Here is a 21,955-nt window from a genome sequence, read left to right as displayed (position 1 = left end):
AGACACTGGGTTCCCCCACTTCCTCTCTTAATTACTTTAGGAAGCTGCTTATTATTGACTTCTTAAAAGTTAAGAATCTCCCAAATATCCAATTCTATTACACTGTCAGAAGAATCTTCTTCTAGCCTTAATGAAAGAAATTTCATGTAGGTTTAAGGATGAAAAAGAAAAGTTGTACTTTTTGGAAAACAGCAAAAGGCAGCTAGAATATGGATTTTGGAAAGTTAAAGGGCTAGATGGATTAATGTCATTTTCCTTTCTTGGACATCATAAGAATTGCTTCTTTATTTGCATATAGCTAAGTGGAGCAGGAAGTAGATGTACTGTTGTTTGAACACTAGCCAGATTTTTAACAAGAGAGAGATCCATTAACTTTGTATTGCAGAAAGTATACCCGAGCATAGAATACAGTAATTGTTATAACAATAGTATGTTATCTCCTTCTTTCCAATGGAAGAATAAAAGAGATGCATCAATATGATTGGAAAAACCCAAGATGTAGAAAAGCGTGTAACTTTATCAACACATATGAGTAAACCTCATCTTCTTGCATGGTAGCATGCAAGTTAGTCTTGACTGAGTTAGCTTAGAAAATGTCCGGCAAAAATGTGGAGATGGATTAAACACCCCTCTTAAATTTTCTGCATTTTCATCTCCAGTTAGTAGCTACCCAGGAAAGGAACATTTTGTTTAGGAACTGAATATATACAGTGTGTCATTTATTATTCTTTTTCAAGATCTCAATCGTACTTGATAATTCAGTGTTTTTTAACCTTGGAAATTGGCAGATTCCCAGAGTTGAAGTCCACCCATTTTCAAGTTGCTAAGGTTCATCCATACTGGAAAGAATAAGATGTTGAAGTCTAAGTGTCTCCTTCCTCATTTACCACTTCAAGTGTTGAAGGCGTCTAGAATTAGACTCTTAGAATTAGATTTGGATTGTTGTGTATCAGATTTATATTAAAAAGGCAGGATCAAATTAGAGAAGATACAGTTTGATAGGTTTAACTTTTTTACAGCCATGCAACTGGATTGCTGAGTACTATTGGTGATGCAATTCGTGCTCTTATTTCTTTTTCTCTTTCCCTATTTCAACCTTGTCCTTTTGTGAAATTTGTTTAAAATTTTATATAAAGCTATGAATAACTCATGCATGCACTGCTTATTGACTTCTGTTTTTCACTAACATTCATTGACCCTTAGGTCAATAAATGTAAAGTTGATTTAAGCAGTCAATATGCCTTATTTTAATTTAGATTAAGTTTTTGTCTGATTCAGCACTTTAGCTGTCTTTTTATAAATAAAAACCTCATGTCAATTTATTATTAAAATTTATGTCAAATATAAAATGTTTTCTGTAGGACTGGAAATCCCCTGTTGACTTATTATTTTTTAAGCATTTCCAACCCAGTATTTTGAAAGTGACCTTCCTGTTTTTATTGTGCCCTTTTAGATGCTGCCTCAGCTATTGCTCAAAAGGAATTCAACCATTAATTTGTACAGCTGGCTCCCTACAATAAGGGCACACTTTATTCTTATTTTATAGATCTTACAGTGCAGAAATATCAATGTATTGGACTTAGATAATAATTTTCATTTTTATGTTGTCTTTCTGGAATTGAAGTGTTAATAAAGTGATCACTTGTTGAACTTAAACTAAACCAGACTTCTAAATATGCATTAAATGCAAAAAGATAATTTAATTTGGTTAGAGTATACTGCAGAATGTTTCTGATGATGAGATGATTTCTCAATGGGAAAATACAGCTGTGGAGTTTCCATTTACGTGAAAATTGCTCTTTTACTATGTACTCCCCTTGAAAAGATGATTTTATTTTCTTCGTCATTTGATTTGCTTTCTTATTTAGAGTTACATTCATAAGTTTGCATTTTTCTTCTTAGGCATTGATTTTAAAGAGAAAACAATTTCATGTGATAACACAACTATGAAACTTCAAATATGGTAAGTTTTATAAGGAATGTAATTAGTTTTGGTCTTCTAATAGCCTTCTTTAGCAGAGAAAAAAGCATAATTAATATATTGTTGTTTTCAAATGCACACTAACCAGTAGATTAAGGTTGTTAATGTTCCAGTAGATACCAATTGTGCTTGTGAATGCCTCCATTGTCTTCTAGAGCTACCAGCATATCTGAATTATTTGGCATCGTTTTACATCTAAAAATATTTGTGGGTTTCACATGTAAAGACTGTAGATAATGAGATCTGCAGATATGTATGATTTAAGGCAGGGGTGGGATTCAAATTTTTTAACAACTGGTTCTGTGGGCATGGCTTAATTGGTGGGCATGGCTTGGTGGTCATGTTATTGGCTGGGCGTGGTCAACTCAATATCATTCACATCGAGGCACGCATCTCCTTGCCTGGCCTCTCATGATTGTGAGGATGCTGCAACAGTCGTAAATGTGAAAAATGGTCATAAGTCACTTTTTTCAGTGCCATTATAACTTTGAATGGTCACTCCACACGAGCAAAGTACCAGCAAAGGAGGAGAAAAACTCTTGAGTAGTTCCAGAGACAGGAAGTCTAGTCCTGCCAAGAATGTAATAAGGGTTAACAGAGAGGCAGTTTCTGTAAGCAACTTCAGAATGTTTCCTTCCTGACTCCTTACAGGATTAGGCCAGTAATTTCTTCTAACAACCGGTTCTCCAAACTGCTTAGAATGTTAACTGGTTCTAGCGAATAGGTACGAACTGGTAGAATTCCACCCCTGATTTAAGGTCAAACCAAGAAAAAGATTATAAAAACAATTCAGACAGCACCTTCTCCCCAATACTACTGCTAACTATCATTCTAAAAAAGGAAGTTTTAAGCCTATACAATATCAATTCCTTTGTTTGGTCTATCCTATAGGGTGGATATTTCCCCATAACAACCATTTACATTACCTCCATGTCATCCTTGAATATATATAGATTCTTGATGTATACATCAGGATATATATATTTACAAACCTAATATGTATATGCACATGGACTGACTATACCTGTCAGTCAGTTTTTGACTCCTGGTGAGGCCCTGCAGTTTTCTTAGCAAGATTTGGGGGCGATTTGCCATTGTCTTCTTCCTAGGCTGAGAGTAACTGACCCAAGATTACGCAGGTGGCTTTAGGCCTCAGAGTAGGATTAGATCTCATGGTCTCCCAGATTATAGTCTAGTACCTTAACTGCAGCACCAGACTGATTCTGGTGTATTCAGAATAGGCCATAAACTAGATGAAAAGAAACTTTTTTTCATAGGGCAAAAGTCTTTAGATTAAGAATATTTTCTATAGCCATAGTTCCAGTTTTGCAGAGCATCTACTCTGGATCAACTCTCTTGTGTAGAAGGGGAAGGCTAAAATACCTAAATAACTCAGCCCTGTTTCTACTTTTAATTCATAGATACTGTAATTGCACTGAGTGCATATGGCTCTTTGTCTACATTTCTGCAGTGAAAACTGGTGCTAATTATCTATTATAATGTATTTTAGGGACACAGCTGGCCAGGAAAGATTTCATACATTTACTACTAGTTTTTTCCGAGGAGCACATGGATTTGTTCTTGTTTATGATATCACAGATGGAAAAAGCTTTCAAGGAATTTCACACTGGATGAAAGATATATATGAGGTAAGCTTTGTCTCTTCTGGCCTCTTGACCCCTCCCTCAAATCTGGCTGGCGATTCCATCACAAAGATTAAATCCACAAATGGCACATACAGCACAGGAAATCAAAAGGAGCATAACAGCTATTTTGATTTTTTTTTTTCTGTATGAAGAATGGAGGTGGGGGAATTGGTATTTGGCAGGATTAAATTGTTGTAAACAAAATCAGCATCCCAACTTTTGTATGGTGCTCATTTATCTCCTATTTCAATTATGGAATCCTTACAGATAAAATTCCGTGGCAGAATTTTACAGCTATCCAGAGGTATAGCAGATGATTGGGCTGTAGAAAGTTGAAACTAGAGGTTGGATACCAATTGCCAATTATTGGCTACAAATAATTCTTCCCAGATATAAAATAAAAAATAATTAAGTCAAAATATTTTTCCCCAATTGGCTTGTCTAACTGTCTATATATCTTAATAAATTCTAATCTAGGTAAAAACAGTGTATAGTTTTAAAATTCTGTTCCCTTGGATTTTCTCCTGAATATTTACTTTCCTTGTGTTATAAATAAGCAATAATTGCTCCAAAACAACATATTAAAGATGTAAAGCTTCAACAAGAAATTAGATCCTAAATTGGTAGAATCGGAGAGTGGCTCATCCATCTTTCCAGCTGGATGGCTTATTCTTTTTTGCTTACTCCCTAAATATAAGAGAGAGTTTGCTAAATCAAAATTTCACTTGCTACTTTGGTAGTTTTACAGGTTAAATTTAGTAACATTGTACTTAAGAAACATACATACTCTTATGGATCAAAAGCAATAGCATTTTTTTTTCTTGTGAAATATGCTAATTCTTATAGAGATAGTGATTTTGTTGACTTCCCAGATATCACAGATTTATTTTTTTATTTCCATAAATTTAACAGTTAAAGATAATATACCAGTGGTGGGATTCTACCTGGTCGGATCGGTTCTATAGAACCGGTTGTTATGATCTGCCCAGTTCGGGAAACCGGCAAGTTGCAACACTGGCTGACCTCTCCTCTCCCTGCCCACTCACTCCTTACCTGGCATGTGTGCCATCAAACTTGCCTGCTAAGTTGCTATTTTTCCTTTCTTTGCCCTGACCACCAGTTGTTCTGCTGTGCCGATTTACATAAAGTTTATTAAATTTTCACCTTAAAAAAAACCAAATTCTATATACATTTTTGCAGTTATTTGTGAGATCAGTTATACCATTCTCCTATACATACATACATACATACATACATACATACATGTTATGTCTCACCTTTACAAAGGAGGTGAGAAGTCTAAATTCCAATTGAATATAAACAAGCAAGCAAATCTAGTAATTATAGAGTTAACTCCTTGAACTGATAAAGTTCTTGGCAGTCTCACACATACTGTCTGCCAAGTCTGACAAGAAAGCAGGAATATAAATCACACAAGCTATCACCACACAGAATAATCCGGAGCTCCTCTGAATAAGTCACACGTTGTCCCGAACGAAGTTCCCAGAGCAAACACACCCACTTTTATTCCCTGTGGGGCATGTCAGTCCCTCAGCTCAGTCTCTGATTCGTCCCTTCTTTCTGCGTTGCAGCTCGCACTTTTGCCTGCGACGCTACCTCGAATCAAGCCAACATTCCTCTGCTTGATTCTCAGTCAGAGACTCTGATACGCCCTCCTCCTTTTCCTGATTAGTCTCAGGTCTTCCCTCCCGATTATCTGCCGACACCTGAGGCACAATCAGGGAGGAAGGCATTGCCGAAGAGGAAGGTCCTGGGGAGGAAGGCATTTCCAAAACCTCCTCTTCCCCATTGTCCGAGTCTTCATCCTCTAACAAAGCAGGCTCAAACCTCAGAGCGACAACACTATCCCTCACCGCAGGGCCCTTCCCCCGAGTCTGACGATCAGGACGTGGTTTCAATGGGAACTGTTCATGGAATCTCTGGATAAGGTCCAGGGCATGGAACGTGGAAGCATCCACCCAGGAAAGAGCCTCCGGTCCATCCCCCAGCCTCTCAAAGTATTGAAACCGTCCTTTCAGCCAGTGAGAATCCCGAATGCTGACCACCGTGTTGTCAGCAGCGGGATCATCGCTGGGTACAGATGGAGGAACTGTAGCAGCGGGAGAATGGAGAGCACACGAAGGGGCATCAGGAACCAGAAGGGAATGGTGGAAGACAGGATGAATGTGCATGCAGCGCGGTAGGGTGAGCTGATAAGCAACAGGATTGATGACCGCCTCGATAGGGAAGGGACCGATGAATCGATGGTCCAACTTCTTGATCGGATGGTCAACCCATAGATGTTTCGTGGATAACCACACCCGGTCTCCCACAGCCAGCGGGGGCATCGCCCGGTGAGAGCGATCCTTGAACCTTTTATAGTCCTCTTTAGCCCGTAACAATTGCTGTCGAATCAATTGTTGCACAGAATGCAGTTCCGAAAAGAAATCCTGCATCTCAGGAACCAGGGAATCCAAGAGCGACAATGGGAAAAACCTCAGATGGAAGCCGACATTCGCGTAAAAAAGTGTCATTTGGGTGGAGGTGTGCTGGGAGTTGTTGAAGGCAAACTCCTCCAGAGGGAGATAAGTCACCCAATCGTTCTGTTGGTGGTTGATAAAACACCGTAAATATTGTGCGAGGATGCCAATCACCTTCTCCGTCCCACCATCAGTCTCCGGATGGCTCGCCGACAATAAGCACACCTGCACCTGCAACGCAGTCATCAGGCTCTTCCAAAATTGAGCGGTAAATTGGACACCACGATCCAAAACTACCCTGTCCGGCAGACCATGAAGACGGAACACATGCTGCAAAAACAACCAGGCAGTAGTACGAGCCGACGGTAATTTCCGACAGGGGATAAAGTGGGCCATCTTGGTTAACATGTCGACCACCACGAGTATCATCGTATATCCAGATGAAGAGGGCAAATGTGTTAAGAAGTCCATGAAATTGCCCCCATGGTCTGTCCGGAGTCGGCAGAGGTTGAAAAAGACCAGGAGGCGCACCCGTCATGGCTTTCTCTTGCCTGCATGGTACACAGGATGCTACATAGGCGTGGACATCATGCCGGACTCGAGGCCACCAAAATGTCCACATGACAAGATGAAGGGTCTTAAAAAACCCAAAATGGCCAGCAGCAGGATTGTCGTGACATTGAGTCATAATAAGGGCTCTAAGTGGCCCCGTGGGCACGTACAACGAGCCCCAATGTCGGAGTAAGCCCTCTTCCAAAGTCCATGGGGAGTCAGGTCCAATCTCCCCCATCCTCTGCTGTGACCAAGCGTCCAAGCCCTGTGCCTCTCGCACCCGAGTCTGCAAATCCACCAGTTCCTGGACAATGGCCAAAATTCTGCTGGCAGCACCGTCCATGGAGGAAGGGAGTCCTCGGGGCAAAGGTACTCAGGCTTATGGGACAGGGCATCTGCTCTCCGATTGTGACCACTGGGAATATAGGTCACAGAAAAGTTGAACCGGGCAAAAAACAATGACCACCAGATCTGTCGCTGGTTCAACTTCCTCGCCGTGGACAAGTGTTCCAAATTACGATGATCCGTCCGAACCTCCACCTTGTGCCAGGCGCCCTCAAGATGATGTCGCCAGGTCTCAAACGCAGCCTTGATAGCCAGCAACTCTTTTTCCCTGATAGTATAGTTGCGCTCAGAAGGAGTGAGTTTCCGGGAATAGTAAGCACAGGGAAAAAGAGATGCGCCATCTCCCGGGGCTTGCAACAACACAGCCCCAATAGCCACGTTGGACGCATCCATCTCCACCACAAATGGACGATTTGGATCAGGATGCCTCAGGACAGGTTCTGCGATGAAGGCCTTCTTGAGAGCCTCAAAGGCCTGTTGCTGCGGGCCCCCCCACTGGAACAGGACCTTCTTTCGAAGGAGCTGGGTTACTTGCTGTTGAAAAACCTGGTTTTCGTTCTGCAGCTGGTGAAGCTGCTGCTGCTGCTGCTGTTGATCCATCTTGGTCAAAAGATGGTTTTTGTTATGGTTCGGGACAAAAATGTTATGTCTCACCTTTACAAAGGAGTTGAGAAGTCTAAATTCCAATTGAATACAAACAAGCAAGCAAATCCAGTAATTATAGAGTTAACTCCTTGAACTGATAAAGTTCTTGGCAGTCTCACACACACTGTCTGCCAAGTCTGACAAGAAAGCAGGAATATAAATCACACAAGCTCTCACCACACAGAATAATCCGGAGCTCCTCTGAATAAGTCACACGTTGTCCCTAATGAAGTTCCCAGAGCAAACCCTGTGGGGGTGTCAGTCCCTCAGCTCAGTCTTTGATTCGTCCCTTCTTTCTGCATTGCAGCTCACACTTTCGCCTGCGATGCTGCCTCACATCAAGCCAACATTCCTCTGCTTGATTCTCAGTCAGAGACTCTGATATGCCCTCCTCCTTTTCCTGATTAGTCTTAGGTCTTCCCTCCCAGTTATCTGCCGACATCTGAGGCACAATCAGGGAGGAAGGCATTGCGGAAGAGGAAGGTCCTGGGGAGGAAGGCATTTCCAAAACCTCCTCTTCCCCCTTGTCCGAGTCTTCGTCCTCTAGCAAAGCAAGCTCAAACCTCAGAGCCACAACACATACATACATACATACATACACATACATACATTATTTACAATTACACTTTAAAGTTTCTCCTTTTGCATTATATTTTCTTTTTATATATATATATATATAGAATTCTTTATCTTTCCTCTTCCACAATGCCATTGTGAATTTGTTCATTTCTGTGCAATTCATTACTCTTTTTTTATAATCTTGTCATCTGTGGATGTACTGTCTAATTTCCAAGTTTGAGCATATAGTATCCTAGCCTCTGTTAAGATATGTATCATTAGACATTCATTCTCTTTTGTATATTCTTCTTTGGTTATCCCTAATAAAAACATTTCAGGTTTGGGTACTATCTTTATACTTGTTATTTCATGTAGCCAGATCTATATCTTATTCCAGGATTATTTTGCTTTTGGGCAAGTCCACAACATGTGAAAGAATGTACCAGGTTTCTTTTTGCATTTCCAACACTCGGATTTTAGTTTTGGATAAATTTTAGCCAAACTCACTGGTGCTAGATGCCAATGATAGAACATTTTATATAAATTATCTTTATATGAGTTTGCCAATGTTAATTTATAATTTTTAGTCCATAATCTTTCCCAATCTTCTAATTGTCTGCTATATCCAAAATTTTTCATCTAGGGTATCATGATTGGTTTCACTACCTCCTCTTTTCTATCAAAACTTAAAAGATAATTATACATTTTAGTTATAAATTTTTCCTCTGATCCTAATAATATTTTGTCTAGTTGTTGTGGTGTTTTATCTATACCAAATTCTTCTACATCTTTTTTATATTTTGTCTGCAATTGTAGGTAGGGCCACCAATCTATCACTATGCCTTCCTCTTTCAATGTTTGATTTGGTTTCAATATCCCTTGATCATCTAATAATTGATTGTATCTCATTATTTTATTTGTATCTAGATTATTTTGGTATATCATGGCTTCCATGCTGGAAAACCAATCTGCTGTGCCAATTTAGATTAGTTAGAAAGCAGGAAATCATTCGATTTCTTGCTTTCTAGCTAATCTAAAAAAAGCTGAACCTTCCTTAGGACTGAAGCTTCTATTTTTCAGTGCAGACTCAGGTAGCAGATGGCAGATAGATAGATCTCTAAGTGAATCTGCGATTCTGTGAGCAACTCAATTTGCCTGCCTGCTTTGCCTGATTTTGAGTAAAAGTTGCTTTTTAATTAAAAAATTAAACATTTACATAAATATTTACAATATTTACATACAAACCATGCCCAGCCAGTCACATGAACACGAAGCCACACCCAGTCAGCAAGCCACACCCACCTAGTTACATGACCACCAAGTCACACCCACAAATTAGGCCACGCTGACAGAACCGGTGGTTCTTTATATTACCCCTGTAATATACCATGCTACAATAAAGGACAATTTGATTCTTATCTGGAAAGTATTGATTAATATGCTGAAAAGCCAAGAACATATTATCTTTATACAATATTTTATTATTTCTAAATGTTTGTTGGCCTTTAGTTGTAAAGAATACTTATCTACTACATGCTAACTTAATCATATTTACTGGTTTGATAGGCTTGTTTGCAAAAGTATAAGAAAAATTCTATTGCAATTATACTAGAGTCATTTAATCCATTCTTTATCATAAGAGTTAATTGGATATCTCCAAAAAACCCACAATTAGGTATGATGGTAATATTTTTCATATGTTGCTACTTTGTTATTGTTCTCACTGAAATGTTCCTATAACAGTTAAAGTTCCTTTTAGCCAGCTTTGCTAATAGCTCGATAGCTATTTTTCCATGCTACTGTCTTTTATATTATCTATTATTTTATAAAGCTACTAAACCCAGCAATTCTTATTTTGTAGTGTTGAAATCCATGTATTAATCATTATGAAATTAGAAGCACTTCCCCCAATTGTTTCAAATTTACAATTTCATTGGGTGAACATGCATTTTAGATTTTAAAAAAATTAAAGTATTTCCCCTTAATATTCTGCTCTAGCACTTAACCTGAGCTAAATATTAGGCCTCTTAGATGAGTGACTATAACCTGTCGAACTGCATGCTAATCTAACTGAAACAAATGATGTATTTACAAAACTGCAATCTTCATGTTAGTAGCTTATGGCTTATGAAGCACTTTATGCATCTTAGGGAGCCCTCTTAAGGACATTTCAATTTCTTGCTATTACTTTTTAATAGCAAAGATTAATCTCTCCTTCAAGCAATTAAAACGTATTTTGTAGTACAAAGTATTTACACATGTTCCTGTTCTATGCATGAAGTATACAGAATTGCTGTTGTGTCTTTTTTTTCATTATGTGTATTGTACGGATGTTTGGGAGTGAAGGATACTTGTAGTTATTTATTGGGCAAAAATTGTTTTTCTAGTGCTCTTTGCTCCTAAGCAAAATTAATTTCTCATCTCCCAATTAAGTGGCTGTGTGTAAACTTTAATCCACCAAGTGATTTGGAATGAATAACAATTAAGGAATAAAACTTTTATTTAAAAATTAGGAAACAGATAAAATGAGGTTAAAAAGAAGATAAGCAACTAAAACCATGGTTCCTTCACTTCCATTATCGGTGAAAATTCTAATAATTCAAGCAGCTGCTAGTCTGTGTGTCAAATCACATCTCATTGCATGTTAATTGCAAAGATATGTTAAATAGCAGATCTGCTAAACTCCCAAATTTTCAGATAATCCAGAACAAGGCTGCCCTTGCATTGAGTCTCTATGCAATCAATTACTTTCATATACTGATGTGGCAAACTACTATTGAACTACTCCTCCTAGTGGCTGATAAAAAACATAATGCTGCTCATAAGGAATCCAGAATGTGAATTAATTTCTAAAGCTGAAAAACCAGTCTAGAGTTCTCCTATCTGCCCTTGGTTTAAAGAATAACTGGGAAAAGAAACCAAATTAAATTCTAGATTTCTCAAAGTAATGTTGATTATTTGAATTGTGCAAATAGCACCACACAATGAAGGAATCTGTGTTAAGATTTTAATTTAAAGTAATATGTGAATGTATTTTTCTGGAAAAAATAACTTTCTGTATTTTCTGATATGACTGCATTAAATCAATATTGAATAAAGCTACACATATCTGAAAAGTAGAAAATAATTTCATTGTTCATTTTTCAAATGTAAGAATTTGTCAGTTTTTAGAAAGCAAATAAAATTAAATATCTTTTCTAATTATTACAAATTTTTATATGATATACTTATCTGTTCACAATGCTTTGTTTTAGGAATATAATATAATTTAATGTAGGGGAGCCATTGACTTTAATGAGTAAAGTGCCAATGCCTACTGAAAAAAAATTCAACATTTTGGTCTATCACAGGTTAGAATGATTCATTATTTTAAGCCTGTACTCTGATAATGAGGTTATTTCATTTTAGAAACTGCATTATCTTGAACATCAGCTGCATTTATGAAATGAGATTAGTTGAGTAAATTAGAAAAGATGGAATGGCAGACCTTAATAAATCTTGTCTAGTGCTCTGCTGTTAAAACTGAGCAATACAGTTATGATGAGTAGGTATGCAGGATACTAATAACTCTATTGACTGTCATGAATAATAATATTGTTCCTTGGCATCTTTTCTGCGTGTTGGGGTGACATTTCTGTTTTACGCTAAAATATGAGATCACTCACTAATGCAAAGTTACTCACATAACTTAACAGATGCAAAGCAAGCGGTCTTGTTTTGTTCTATTTACATGTCTTTCTTTTTGCTAAGAGTTAATTATGTCAACTTTCCTGGCTTTAGGCTTGAGCAACATCATAATTCCATTTAAGACTTATAGGGTAAGAGCGTGATTTCTATAGACTTTTTAAATTTAGGGTTAATTTGACATTCTTCTTTAGGATCACTTCAATTCTTGGAATGCTTGGGTGGGAACTGGGATCTATAAATATTGAATGAAGTAAAAATGCTCCATACTTTGGGTACGTCATTGATACATTGCATATAAAATTCCAAACTCCAGATTTAGTTTTTGGAATAGACAGAAGAACTTTGATTTAACAGTCCTTGATTTTACAGATTTCAGATGCAACAACAGAAAAAAAATGTATATTGTATGCTTCTGCGTATGCATAACATCCAATTGGCCATATTAGGCATGTGTGAAATACATACAACATGAATGAATAAAATGCTATTTCAATTTTACATAAGCATAAAAAAGCATGTGTAAAATTTCATTCCCATATTATGCAGGCATAAAGCACATAAAGTATTTTTACATTGAAGTCTTCCGCCTCTGAAGACTTCTGTTTTTTAAAAATGATTACATGTCTCTATATATACAGTCAACTTTTTGAAGAAGAAAGTTTCCATTGTATATCATATTTTATATGAATGTCCTAAAGAAGCGTAATACCTTTTTGTTACCTGGACTTCAAAGAACTTCAATTGTCAGGAAGCAGCAGAAACAATTAATCTAAGTCAATGATTAGAATTAGAAAAGTTTCCCTTGCTGAAACAATAGATTTGTATTTCACAAATACTTTTTAAAGTGCCTATTTACTACTTATTTGTCTATACAAGACAAATAGAGGAAAGCCCAGCCAAGGCTTCATTCCAGTGTATGTGTCTGTGTCTATATGGGCTGCCTTATTTTGGCTAGAACAATGGATTCTATCCCATCCTTTGTAGTGTGTGTTTTGATGAAGATAGTCAATCAAAACTTACAGTTTCAAGGTAAATCTGATAAGTCAGCGGTCCCCAATCTCCGGTCCGTGAACCGGCACTGGTCTGTGACATGACAGAAACTGGGCCACGCAAACAAGCGAAACCCCACCTGTGGGATGCAGGCAGAAGCATGCAAAACCATGCCCTCTCCAGTCCATGGAAAAATCTCTCTCCATGGAATCAGTCCATGGTGCCCAAAAGGTTGGGGTCCGCTATGCTAAGTAAAGAAACTGAAAGCAAAGCCTTTCATATTGATTCAGTGGTTTGTGAATGCTGGGGTTTTTTATTTCTTGAAGTATTAACCCAGTATGTGCAAAATGTCTAGTGCGGGATGGTTACATATTAGGCTATACATCATCTTGGATACAGGGTCTAAAAAGTGCTTCAGAGCATGGGGGATGCAAAACATAAAACGCATCCCCGTCTACAATACTTTAAAGCAGCTGCACCCTTCCATCACATGGCTGAATACAGTTAGAGATTTATGTTTCATGCATAATTACTTGTAATTTATGACTATTTTTTAATTGTTGACTATCTGGCTTGGCTCAAGTTTTCCTAAACATTTGTAGAAAAGTTGTAAAGTTCATAACATCCGTGCGATCCCAGAATGGACTAAGGACTGGACAGTTCCTTATAATAATTAAGTTGGAAGCAAATAAGGAATGAGATGATTCATTTGTTCAGTTTCATTCACTGAATGTTTTCTTGATTGGTTGAAGTTTTCCTCAGGTTTACATTTTTGTCTATTTGGGTGTGGTAAGATTTTATTTTTCAGATGGAGAAAATGTATATTGTAAGACTAGGCAAAAGAATACTACAACTATATTTGAATGTATTGATACTCATATTCTGTCTATTTATAGAAAGTAGGTGAAGATACAGACATAATACTGCTGGGTAATAAGTGTGATAAGGAAGCAGAACGTATAATTTCAAAAAACAAAGGAGAAAAGGTAGGCATGTATTATAAGTGATTGCCTTGTTGCTTAAATATTTTTAGGTATATTATAAAATACATGCAACATGACCATAAATGCAGTCGTTTACTATTGCAGATTAGCCTGTTTCAGTACTAAAGGGTAATATAGTGAAAAATTATTTCAAATACTGCTTCTATACTTGGTAAATTGCAAAAATAAACCAATAGCAAAAATGTTTAGACATTAAATCTGAAACTTCTATTTTTCTTAATTTCATCAAATTTTTAAAAATATTATAAAACTCTGCATTTGTAATATTATGGATAGAGTTATAGAATGGAATCCAAAGATGTAAGAGTGGGCTTCTAGTCACAGGATTATACTTTTCTTGTTGCCTCTAGTTGTCCCTGATGTGGATTCAAAATCTACTTTAACGAAATCTTCCAATTTTTCAGAAGAAATTTCCACCCACAGAATGCTCCAATGACTTACTGGTAGCAGAAGCAATTATCATTAGCAGAAAGAGTGCATTTCATTTCAATACAGTTTTAAAATATTTTTTTATTTTAATAAGAAAAACAATATAATGTTCAGAGAATAGGAAAAATAAAGAAAAATAGTAAACAAATATTATTTAAAAAATGACATCCAACGTTCTCCAGTGTGTACGGTATAAATGCGTTTATATTTTGTCCCCTCTTAAGGTTAAATCATAATTGGATTTAATTAGAAATTATAAAATATGAGACAAGTCAATTCATTTAAAATTTGTGGGAGCTTTTTGGAAAAAAAACAACAACCTGGTTGCTAAGATTTATTTTATGCCCTTCAATCTTACAAAAAAAGTTAAATAGAAAATAGAACACTTTCAGAAATTATTGTATTTCTGTCTTCTTCCACTCTACATGTTTAACACTTTTAAATAATACCTATATTGAATATTTTACGCAAGTGCAAAAGGGAACCCGTTTATTTATGGCTCCCAGAATTCCTTCCATCTCAGCTGTCAAAAACCAGTATTCCTGCATTTTATAACCCCTCAAATGACTATAAAAGGTGGATCAAAACAATCTTCTAACAGACATACCCCAGGAAAAAAACACCTTGACACCATAGATTAAAATTTATATTATGACAGGTATTTTAAGTGGCATTCAAGAAAATTACAGTAGTACTTTGTAAGTATTCGTGACCACACAAGTTTGGTAAAAACCAACATTATAAATGATCACAAGGTGGCAGTGTTGAGATATCTCATTGTCTCACTTTAAATATTTCAGCTCATTTTCCAATTTTCTATGACTAACCTGCAATTGTTTGCTTACTAGTGGAATAAAATCTATGGTTTCCTTTCCTTAATCTGCCTTCTGCCTCAGTTTCCTTTATGTTCTGAATTGCCTTTATATTTCTTTGTCAGAACATGAAAGGTTCTGGCTTTTAATTTTTATTTATTTTTATTTATTAAATTTTTATGCTGTCCATTTCCGTATAAGGGACTCTTATAATGACGCTTTAGTTTATTAATAAAAGCTTCTTGGAAAGCAATGTTGGACTAGTTCTGGGCAGCTCCCAGATTCAAGTCCACTTTTGGAAACTTACTCAGTGACTTTATGTTTGTCACATTATCTCAGCCTCACTTCACCGGGTTGCTATTGCAATAAAATGAAGAGTGGTCCCATGTTAGCTGCCTTAAAGTTTTGAAGGAAAGATTGGCTAAAAAGCTGAGTGAACTAATGTCGTTTCTTATAATAATATTAATAAACAAACAGAAGTGTATTAGTTATATTGTATTTGTAACAGCAGACAATAGTGACTGAAAACACCATTAAAAGGAGTTTGAAGAATAAACAGCCTTCCACGTAATTTCTGCTTTATCACTTCACTGCTGTAAGCATAAAGTGGCAATTTTAAATCACTGCTGAGATCAGGTTTTAAACAAGTAACTTGAACTATACTTCCATTAAGGAAATTAATATAGGAAAATTCTGATTTCCTTCTCCATCATACCCAAATCTCTCATCTTTTTCCCCCTTTGGAATGAACATTCACATTACATTTATAACTTGAACATATAAACATGTGATCACTTTATTTTTGCAAATTGTAATGAAAGTACTTCATTTTGTTTTTAACTGTGATTATAGGATACATCTGTGGCATGGTTGTCCAACCTTTTGGCTTTCCTGGGCTACTTTGAGTTAAGAGGAATTGTCTTGAGCTGCATACAAAATATGTACATAATATAGTTAATGTATATAAGTCACATAATCTTAAAACTTTATGATCTTTTGGGATCACATTAGTTACTAGCTGCCCAGGACCGCATGTAGTCCACGGACCATGGTTGGACATGCCTATATATGATTTTTCTCATTAAATTAAACTTATCTGGAATCATGCAGTACACTGAACCATAAATTCATGACATGAACTGGCTTTACGTAATATGCTAGACTGAAACCTAGTTGTTAGTGTACATATTGTACAGAAGAATCTTCATTATTCATTTAATTGAAAAGATAAAACATGTCAACATACATTAGATTATTAAAACAGAAAAGGAAGGCACTTTTTTCTCATTCACACAACACTTTCTAGGTTTCTTTTAATGCAAGTTTCATAGCATGAAAAGGACGTTCATAAAATGAAAAATACAATCCAAGCTTTCACTTGGGTGAGGTTGTAGAAATCTTCCTGTTATCCATGTTTTTATTTGCTTCCCTTAGATTTGCTTTTGCTGGCACAAGTGATTCAGTCATTATTATTATTATTCCAAACAATCACATAGAACCTAGAGGAAGTAATAATTACAGGTGCTCAAAATAGCTATAAATTCTCTGTTTCCCTCATAAAGATATTTGCCATGGAGCTATACTGAATTCAGGTGACACAATGATATTTGCTACTCAAAAAAAGCGGTCTTTTTTCCCCAACTTGAATTATTTATTTTTTCTTTCCTATTTTTTTCCAAAATGTCTCCTATAGAAATTCCGTTTGAAATTTAGTGGTTCCCAAATGGTGGCTTGTAGAATAAACATCTGAAATTATGTTTAGTTACTTTTGCCAACTCATTGATGGCTGGGGGAGGGGGGGGGTTATGTACATAGAGGCATCAACTGGGATTATGAGAACTATAGGATTACTATCATCCAAAAACATACTTCTAAAGCTTTACATATCTTGGAATGTAGTATAATTTATTTTTAAAAATATGAGGTCTCTAGTACAGCTATTACAACGAAATCTTGGGCTAAAATTCTTGATCTTAATTATAATTACTTTGCATATTTAATTAAAAAAGAGATATGATATGCTTGGAGGAAGACATTACATTTTCTGAAAATTATTTTCTATGATTTTAAAACATTTGTATTTAAAAGTTGCGAATGAGTGTTTTAATGTAACTATTTTATAATACAGATTTGAAAATGCATAAATAATTGCGTATTAAACCAAATACATTTGAGTTTTCAACTTCTTAGCGGGGGAGGGGAACCGTAAGGTTGTAGGGGATAAGATCAGATGAAAATGTTGGACAGATACTTTTTAAATGTGAAACTGAAACATAATTTTTCAATTTTGTAGGTCTTGTTCAGTTCAATCTGGCAAAGATCCTTCACATCATTTACTATCTGATCCTTTTACTGGGTATCTCAACAACTAAACATGATTATGATTGCATTGAAAACATATGCTGCACCATATGCTCTACAATGATGTCTATTTTAATCATTTTTAATGTAAAGTATCTGCTGGTTATCAGCAACAAATGTACCAATCTTCAAGAATATGAACCTTTGTGTACTACAGATTTGAACCTAGTTAATAAAGGAAGCATCTGCCACAGGTTCAAGAAAGCTAGATAAACTGATAGTGAAGAAACATCCCTTCAATCATTATTTAACTATCCCATTATAAGTATTAGTTTAAAATGTTAATTCGGTAAATAAAGGAACAAATATGTATAGTCAGATGATCCTCGACTTCACTATGGGAATTAGTTTATATTCACAGTGTATGAGCTATCATTTGAGTTAATTTTTCTAAGAATTATATTTTAAAGCAAAGTATTCCCTTATTTCCTTTCTTTTGCATTCCAGCTTGCTTGGGAATATGGAATACCTTTCTTTGAGACCAGTGCAAAGGATAATATAAATATTGAAAATGCATTTTCAGTTCTAGCCAAAGAAATATTGAACAAGGTAAGCTAATTGAAAGAAACTTCTTTTTTCTTATACCATTTCATATGAATTAAAAGACTGTCCAAGGTAAGAGATCTGTTTGCTATGTTTCTATCTTTTATTCTTTATCATAATAAGCAAAAAGCTTTAAAGAAAGAAAATATGAACCAGAAAGGCTCAACTTTCAAAAGGTTTGTGTATATTGGCTGTATAGCTCTGCCTATCTGTAATACTGACCATACCACTCTCAATTATTATTATACTAAGGTACTGAAACCAGTTCCTTCCAATTCAGTAGACTGAACACTCAACCTGTGAGATGTTAATATTTATCTACTTATTTACCTTATAGGTAGTCCTGGACTTATTAAAACTTTTATTAAAAAGTCCCACCTAAGTCATGACTTTGGACTAGTCACACACTCTCAACCCAACTCACCTCATGGGGGGGAGGGGGTAATGTGGGGAAAATAAAAGGGGGGAGGTGTGTTTAATATGTTTGTCACTTTGAGTTATTTGTAAAAATAATAAAGGCAGGTTACAAATAAATAAAAACAGTAAAAAAAATTCATGTACATTTCAAATCAAATAAAAAAAACAGCATTAACCAATATCTATATCCCATAAACTTAATATCTTTCCTGAATTTCAATATAGATAATCCTTAGATTATGACCACCTGTTCAGTGACTGTTCAAAGTTACAATGATACTCAATGAGGGGGACTTATGATTCTCAGATTTGTGGCTGTTGCAGCTTCTCACAAAGTCAATGGGGAAGCCAACAGGAAGTCTGAAGTTGCTCCCACAGCACCACCTCCCACAGCACTCTGCATCTGCCCATGCTCCTTAGTACCTGCCAGTGGCCCTGTACCTCTGCGGCACCCACCTGTACTCCCTAGTGCCGGTCTGCAGCACCTCAATGCCCCTTATGGTAACCATGCTCTGGTGTGCCTGCTTACAACATCCCCTGCCTGCACAACATCCCCTGCCTCCTCTCACGTCAGCTCTCACCTGTGAGCCTGCTTGCTTGAAACTCCCACCTTCTCCTGCTTAATGACCCACAGGGTCCCAGAGTTATGACTGCAACCAGAACTGCTGTTGCTAAGCAATGCAGTCACATGACATCACTTTACAACTGCATCACTTATTGGGATGCATTTTGCATCCCTCAAGTCATTACTACAACAGGATGCTACTTGAATTTCTTTTCTCCGCTAACAGTAATTTTATTTTCAACAATTTTATTTAAAATACTAAATAAAAAAGTATTTCTTTATTTTACCAGCTGAACACAATTCTATGCTTTTTCCTCCCTCAGAATTCCCATGTATTACTCAACTTAGATGTGGTGGACCTAAATGAAAAACTACAAACAAGATCTTGCTGCAAATTGTGACTCTACAAAGAAAGAGAAAGCTACTAATATTAGTAACTTGTATATATCAAAGCCTTGAATTCCTAACATATAAATTACTCAGTTAAAGCACTGATAGAATGGATTATTTATCCATTGACATTTAGTTGCTGTTACAAGCCAAACCATTGTACATCATGACTATAAAAGTTATTCAGAATGGAAGAGTAAAAAAAAAATACCAACTATCTTTGAATGTTGGCCATCATAGCTTATTTATACAATAAACCTAAAAGGTAAACATGACATCTTTGTGAAGATTTGAATTCATATTTACTAGTGAACACGTTAAAACACTTTATAAAATGAAAAAAGGAAGAGATAACTAGAGTGAACTCAGAAATGGTCACTTCAAAGCTCCCAAAAGCAACCCAAAATCACAGACTAACAGCCAAGAATGACCTGCAAATAGAGACTGAGCAACAACTGATTTCTCCATCTCTCTCCAAGATTCCCAAAATGCTTTTACAATATATATTACTTCTTCTAAGGCTTCTACCAGTTCTCCAACACTTCTAGCTGGAGGGACAGAATCTTACAAATGAGAATGAGCCTCAGACTTTATACTTAGGAAATGCCTTTGAACAGTAATTGGAGACAGCAGTTTCTATTTTTGAGGATTTACCAATAAACAACAATTTAGATTCTTTTTAAAAAGCCTTTTAGCAGAAACAACTAAAGAAACTAATCACTTACAGAAGCACAAACATTAAGGGAGACCAGCGTGGACTTAACTGGAAGGGACATTTAAACTTCAGTAGGAAAGGGATTCTGTATTACTATATAATAAAAAGAGGGAGAAAAAAATTAAGAACAATTGGTTCCCTCAGAATAACCAGGTCTCCCTACTTAAGAGCTTATAAGAGTTGTTGGGATACCAAAAGAGCTCATTTTATCTTCAAGCAAATTCTTCCAATGTTAACTGCATCTGATAGACTTATATGCAGCCAAATGACAGCCCAGTGAAACCAAATAAAACCCAGACGTAAAAGAGATTTGTTGATATTCAAATGCCCTACAATCCCAGTACATGCAGCTCAAAATGATGGATATGTTGGAATGCAAGTTGGAAATCTCTCTATACATACAAGGGATAAAAAGCTGCCCACTGCAAACAGCCTCAACAAAGAGAAATTCAGACACTTTTAGACAATTAACAACATAAACATTACAGATGAAGCTGTAGAAGTATGGCTGTTTCATTCTTTTACAACACTGCCAAGTTGTGTAAAGATGAAATATTGAGAAAATTAACAAATGTACAACAATCTGCTTAGCAGTAGAACTTCTGGTTTACATTTTGGGGCAATATTTTCTAAAGCAGATTGCAGCTATAATAACAACAAACAATATATACCTTGGATATATTTTGAATCAACTGCTGATGTAATGAAAAGAATATGTTAACCTAATAGCTGGAAAGGGTTGAATTTACAACACCATTTATGACTCCATCTCCCTGATGTAAGATCTGGTCCATGGTATTCTAATCCCTTGCTTCTCTCTAAGGCTATAGTTGGCTGAAGTGGACTACAAGATATAGAGAACCCACAGAATAATATTCAGTATTTTGAATGAACTGGGAGTTTAGCAGTGTCTTTGTCTGAGCAAACTAAATCAAATAATAGGGATGTCTAGATAATTGGTGGGATTCAAAAAAATTTACTACCGGTTCTGTGGATGTGGCTTGGTGGCGTGACAGGGGAAGGGTACTGCAAAATCCCATTCCCTCCCCACCCCACTAACCTGCTTTTACAACCAGGGCAACAAAAGAAGACCCAGCCAATCAGCTGGGACTTGGGAAGTGGAGTATACATGGGGATGGGCCATTCAGAGGTGGCATTTGCTGGTTCTTCGAACTACTCAAAATTTCCTCTACTAGTTGTCCAGAACTGGTCAGAACCTGCTGAATACCATCTCTGGTCTAGATCCAAAAGACAGTCCAAAATGGATGGCTCAAGCATCAATGAGGCCGCAGCAGGAATATGGATGGGGCAAAAGACTCAGAAGAGACATTCCCTAGTTCTTTGGTTTATAAGGGATGTACTTTTAGATTTGTAAGGTTCTGTTGGTGTAACTCACAAGTAGATTTAGCTCATCTGGTAGCGTTTCCTGTCTAGTCTACCTTGTAAGGCTGACAGGGACCCACATAATGAAAGCACTGTAGCTTAAGCTCCAGATGGCCTGATTTGCCTTTGGCTGCTGAGGGTTTGCAGACTCCACCTGGCCTGATCGCTCTTTGAACCTAAAGGATTCTGGTGACACCAAGGGCCAAGAAGTGGTGCACAAGGAGCCCCAGGAAGTAGTTGTAGGCTTGGGAGATGTGCTGCTCAGGCAAAATGGAGTGCACACACTTTTCATTGCTCATGTAAGCGGGGATAGGCGGGCAAGTACATGCTCGCCCACCACTTTGGGCAGCCCGGGTCATGCAAATGGAGCTGCGGACATGAGCTTGCTTGCCTGCTGCTCACACAAAACCAGCCCCTCTCCTCCCCGACTGGTCCACAAAGCCAGAAAGGTT

The 21,955-nt window shown here is 36.7% G+C and overlaps 1 protein-coding gene and 1 long non-coding RNA gene across 5 annotated transcripts in view; one reads left to right on the top strand and one right to left on the bottom strand.

Annotated features, from left to right (window-relative positions):
- Positions 1 to 19,680, top strand: part of LOC113435447 (ras-related protein Rab-10-like) — a 30,343-nt gene extending 10,663 nt beyond the window's left edge. For 2 of the 4 annotated variants that reach the window (XM_087931203.1, XM_026699241.2), the window contains 5 exons: positions 1,903 to 1,963; positions 3,492 to 3,630; positions 13,781 to 13,870; positions 17,938 to 18,039; positions 19,339 to 19,680. In XM_087931203.1, the coding sequence (XP_087787329.1) occupies positions 1,903 to 1,963; positions 3,492 to 3,630; positions 13,781 to 13,870; positions 17,938 to 18,039; positions 19,339 to 19,416 (470 nt within the window). In that variant the 3' untranslated portion in view covers positions 19,417 to 19,680. Of the gene's footprint in view, positions 1 to 1,902; positions 1,964 to 3,491; positions 3,631 to 13,780; positions 13,875 to 17,422; positions 17,578 to 17,937; positions 18,040 to 19,338 lie in introns of all 4 variants that reach the window. The other 2 variants (XM_087931204.1, XM_026699242.2) reach the window with 2 other exon arrangements.
- The window catches only part of LOC148126373 (uncharacterized), a 38,680-nt gene that overhangs the window by 7,161 nt on the left and 9,564 nt on the right, over positions 1 to 21,955 (bottom strand). The window contains exon 2 of the long non-coding RNA XR_015743190.1: positions 4,681 to 4,791. This is a non-coding gene — a long non-coding RNA (uncharacterized LOC148126373). The remainder of the gene's footprint in view (positions 1 to 4,680; positions 4,792 to 21,955) is intronic.

This window comes from Pseudonaja textilis, chromosome 3 (genome assembly GCF_049901715.1).
Source record: "Pseudonaja textilis isolate UNSWEBS1 chromosome 3, rPseTex1.2, whole genome shotgun sequence".
Taxonomy (NCBI): Eukaryota; Metazoa; Chordata; class Lepidosauria; order Squamata; family Elapidae; genus Pseudonaja; species Pseudonaja textilis.
This window is presented reverse-complemented; position numbering and strand designations above follow the sequence as displayed.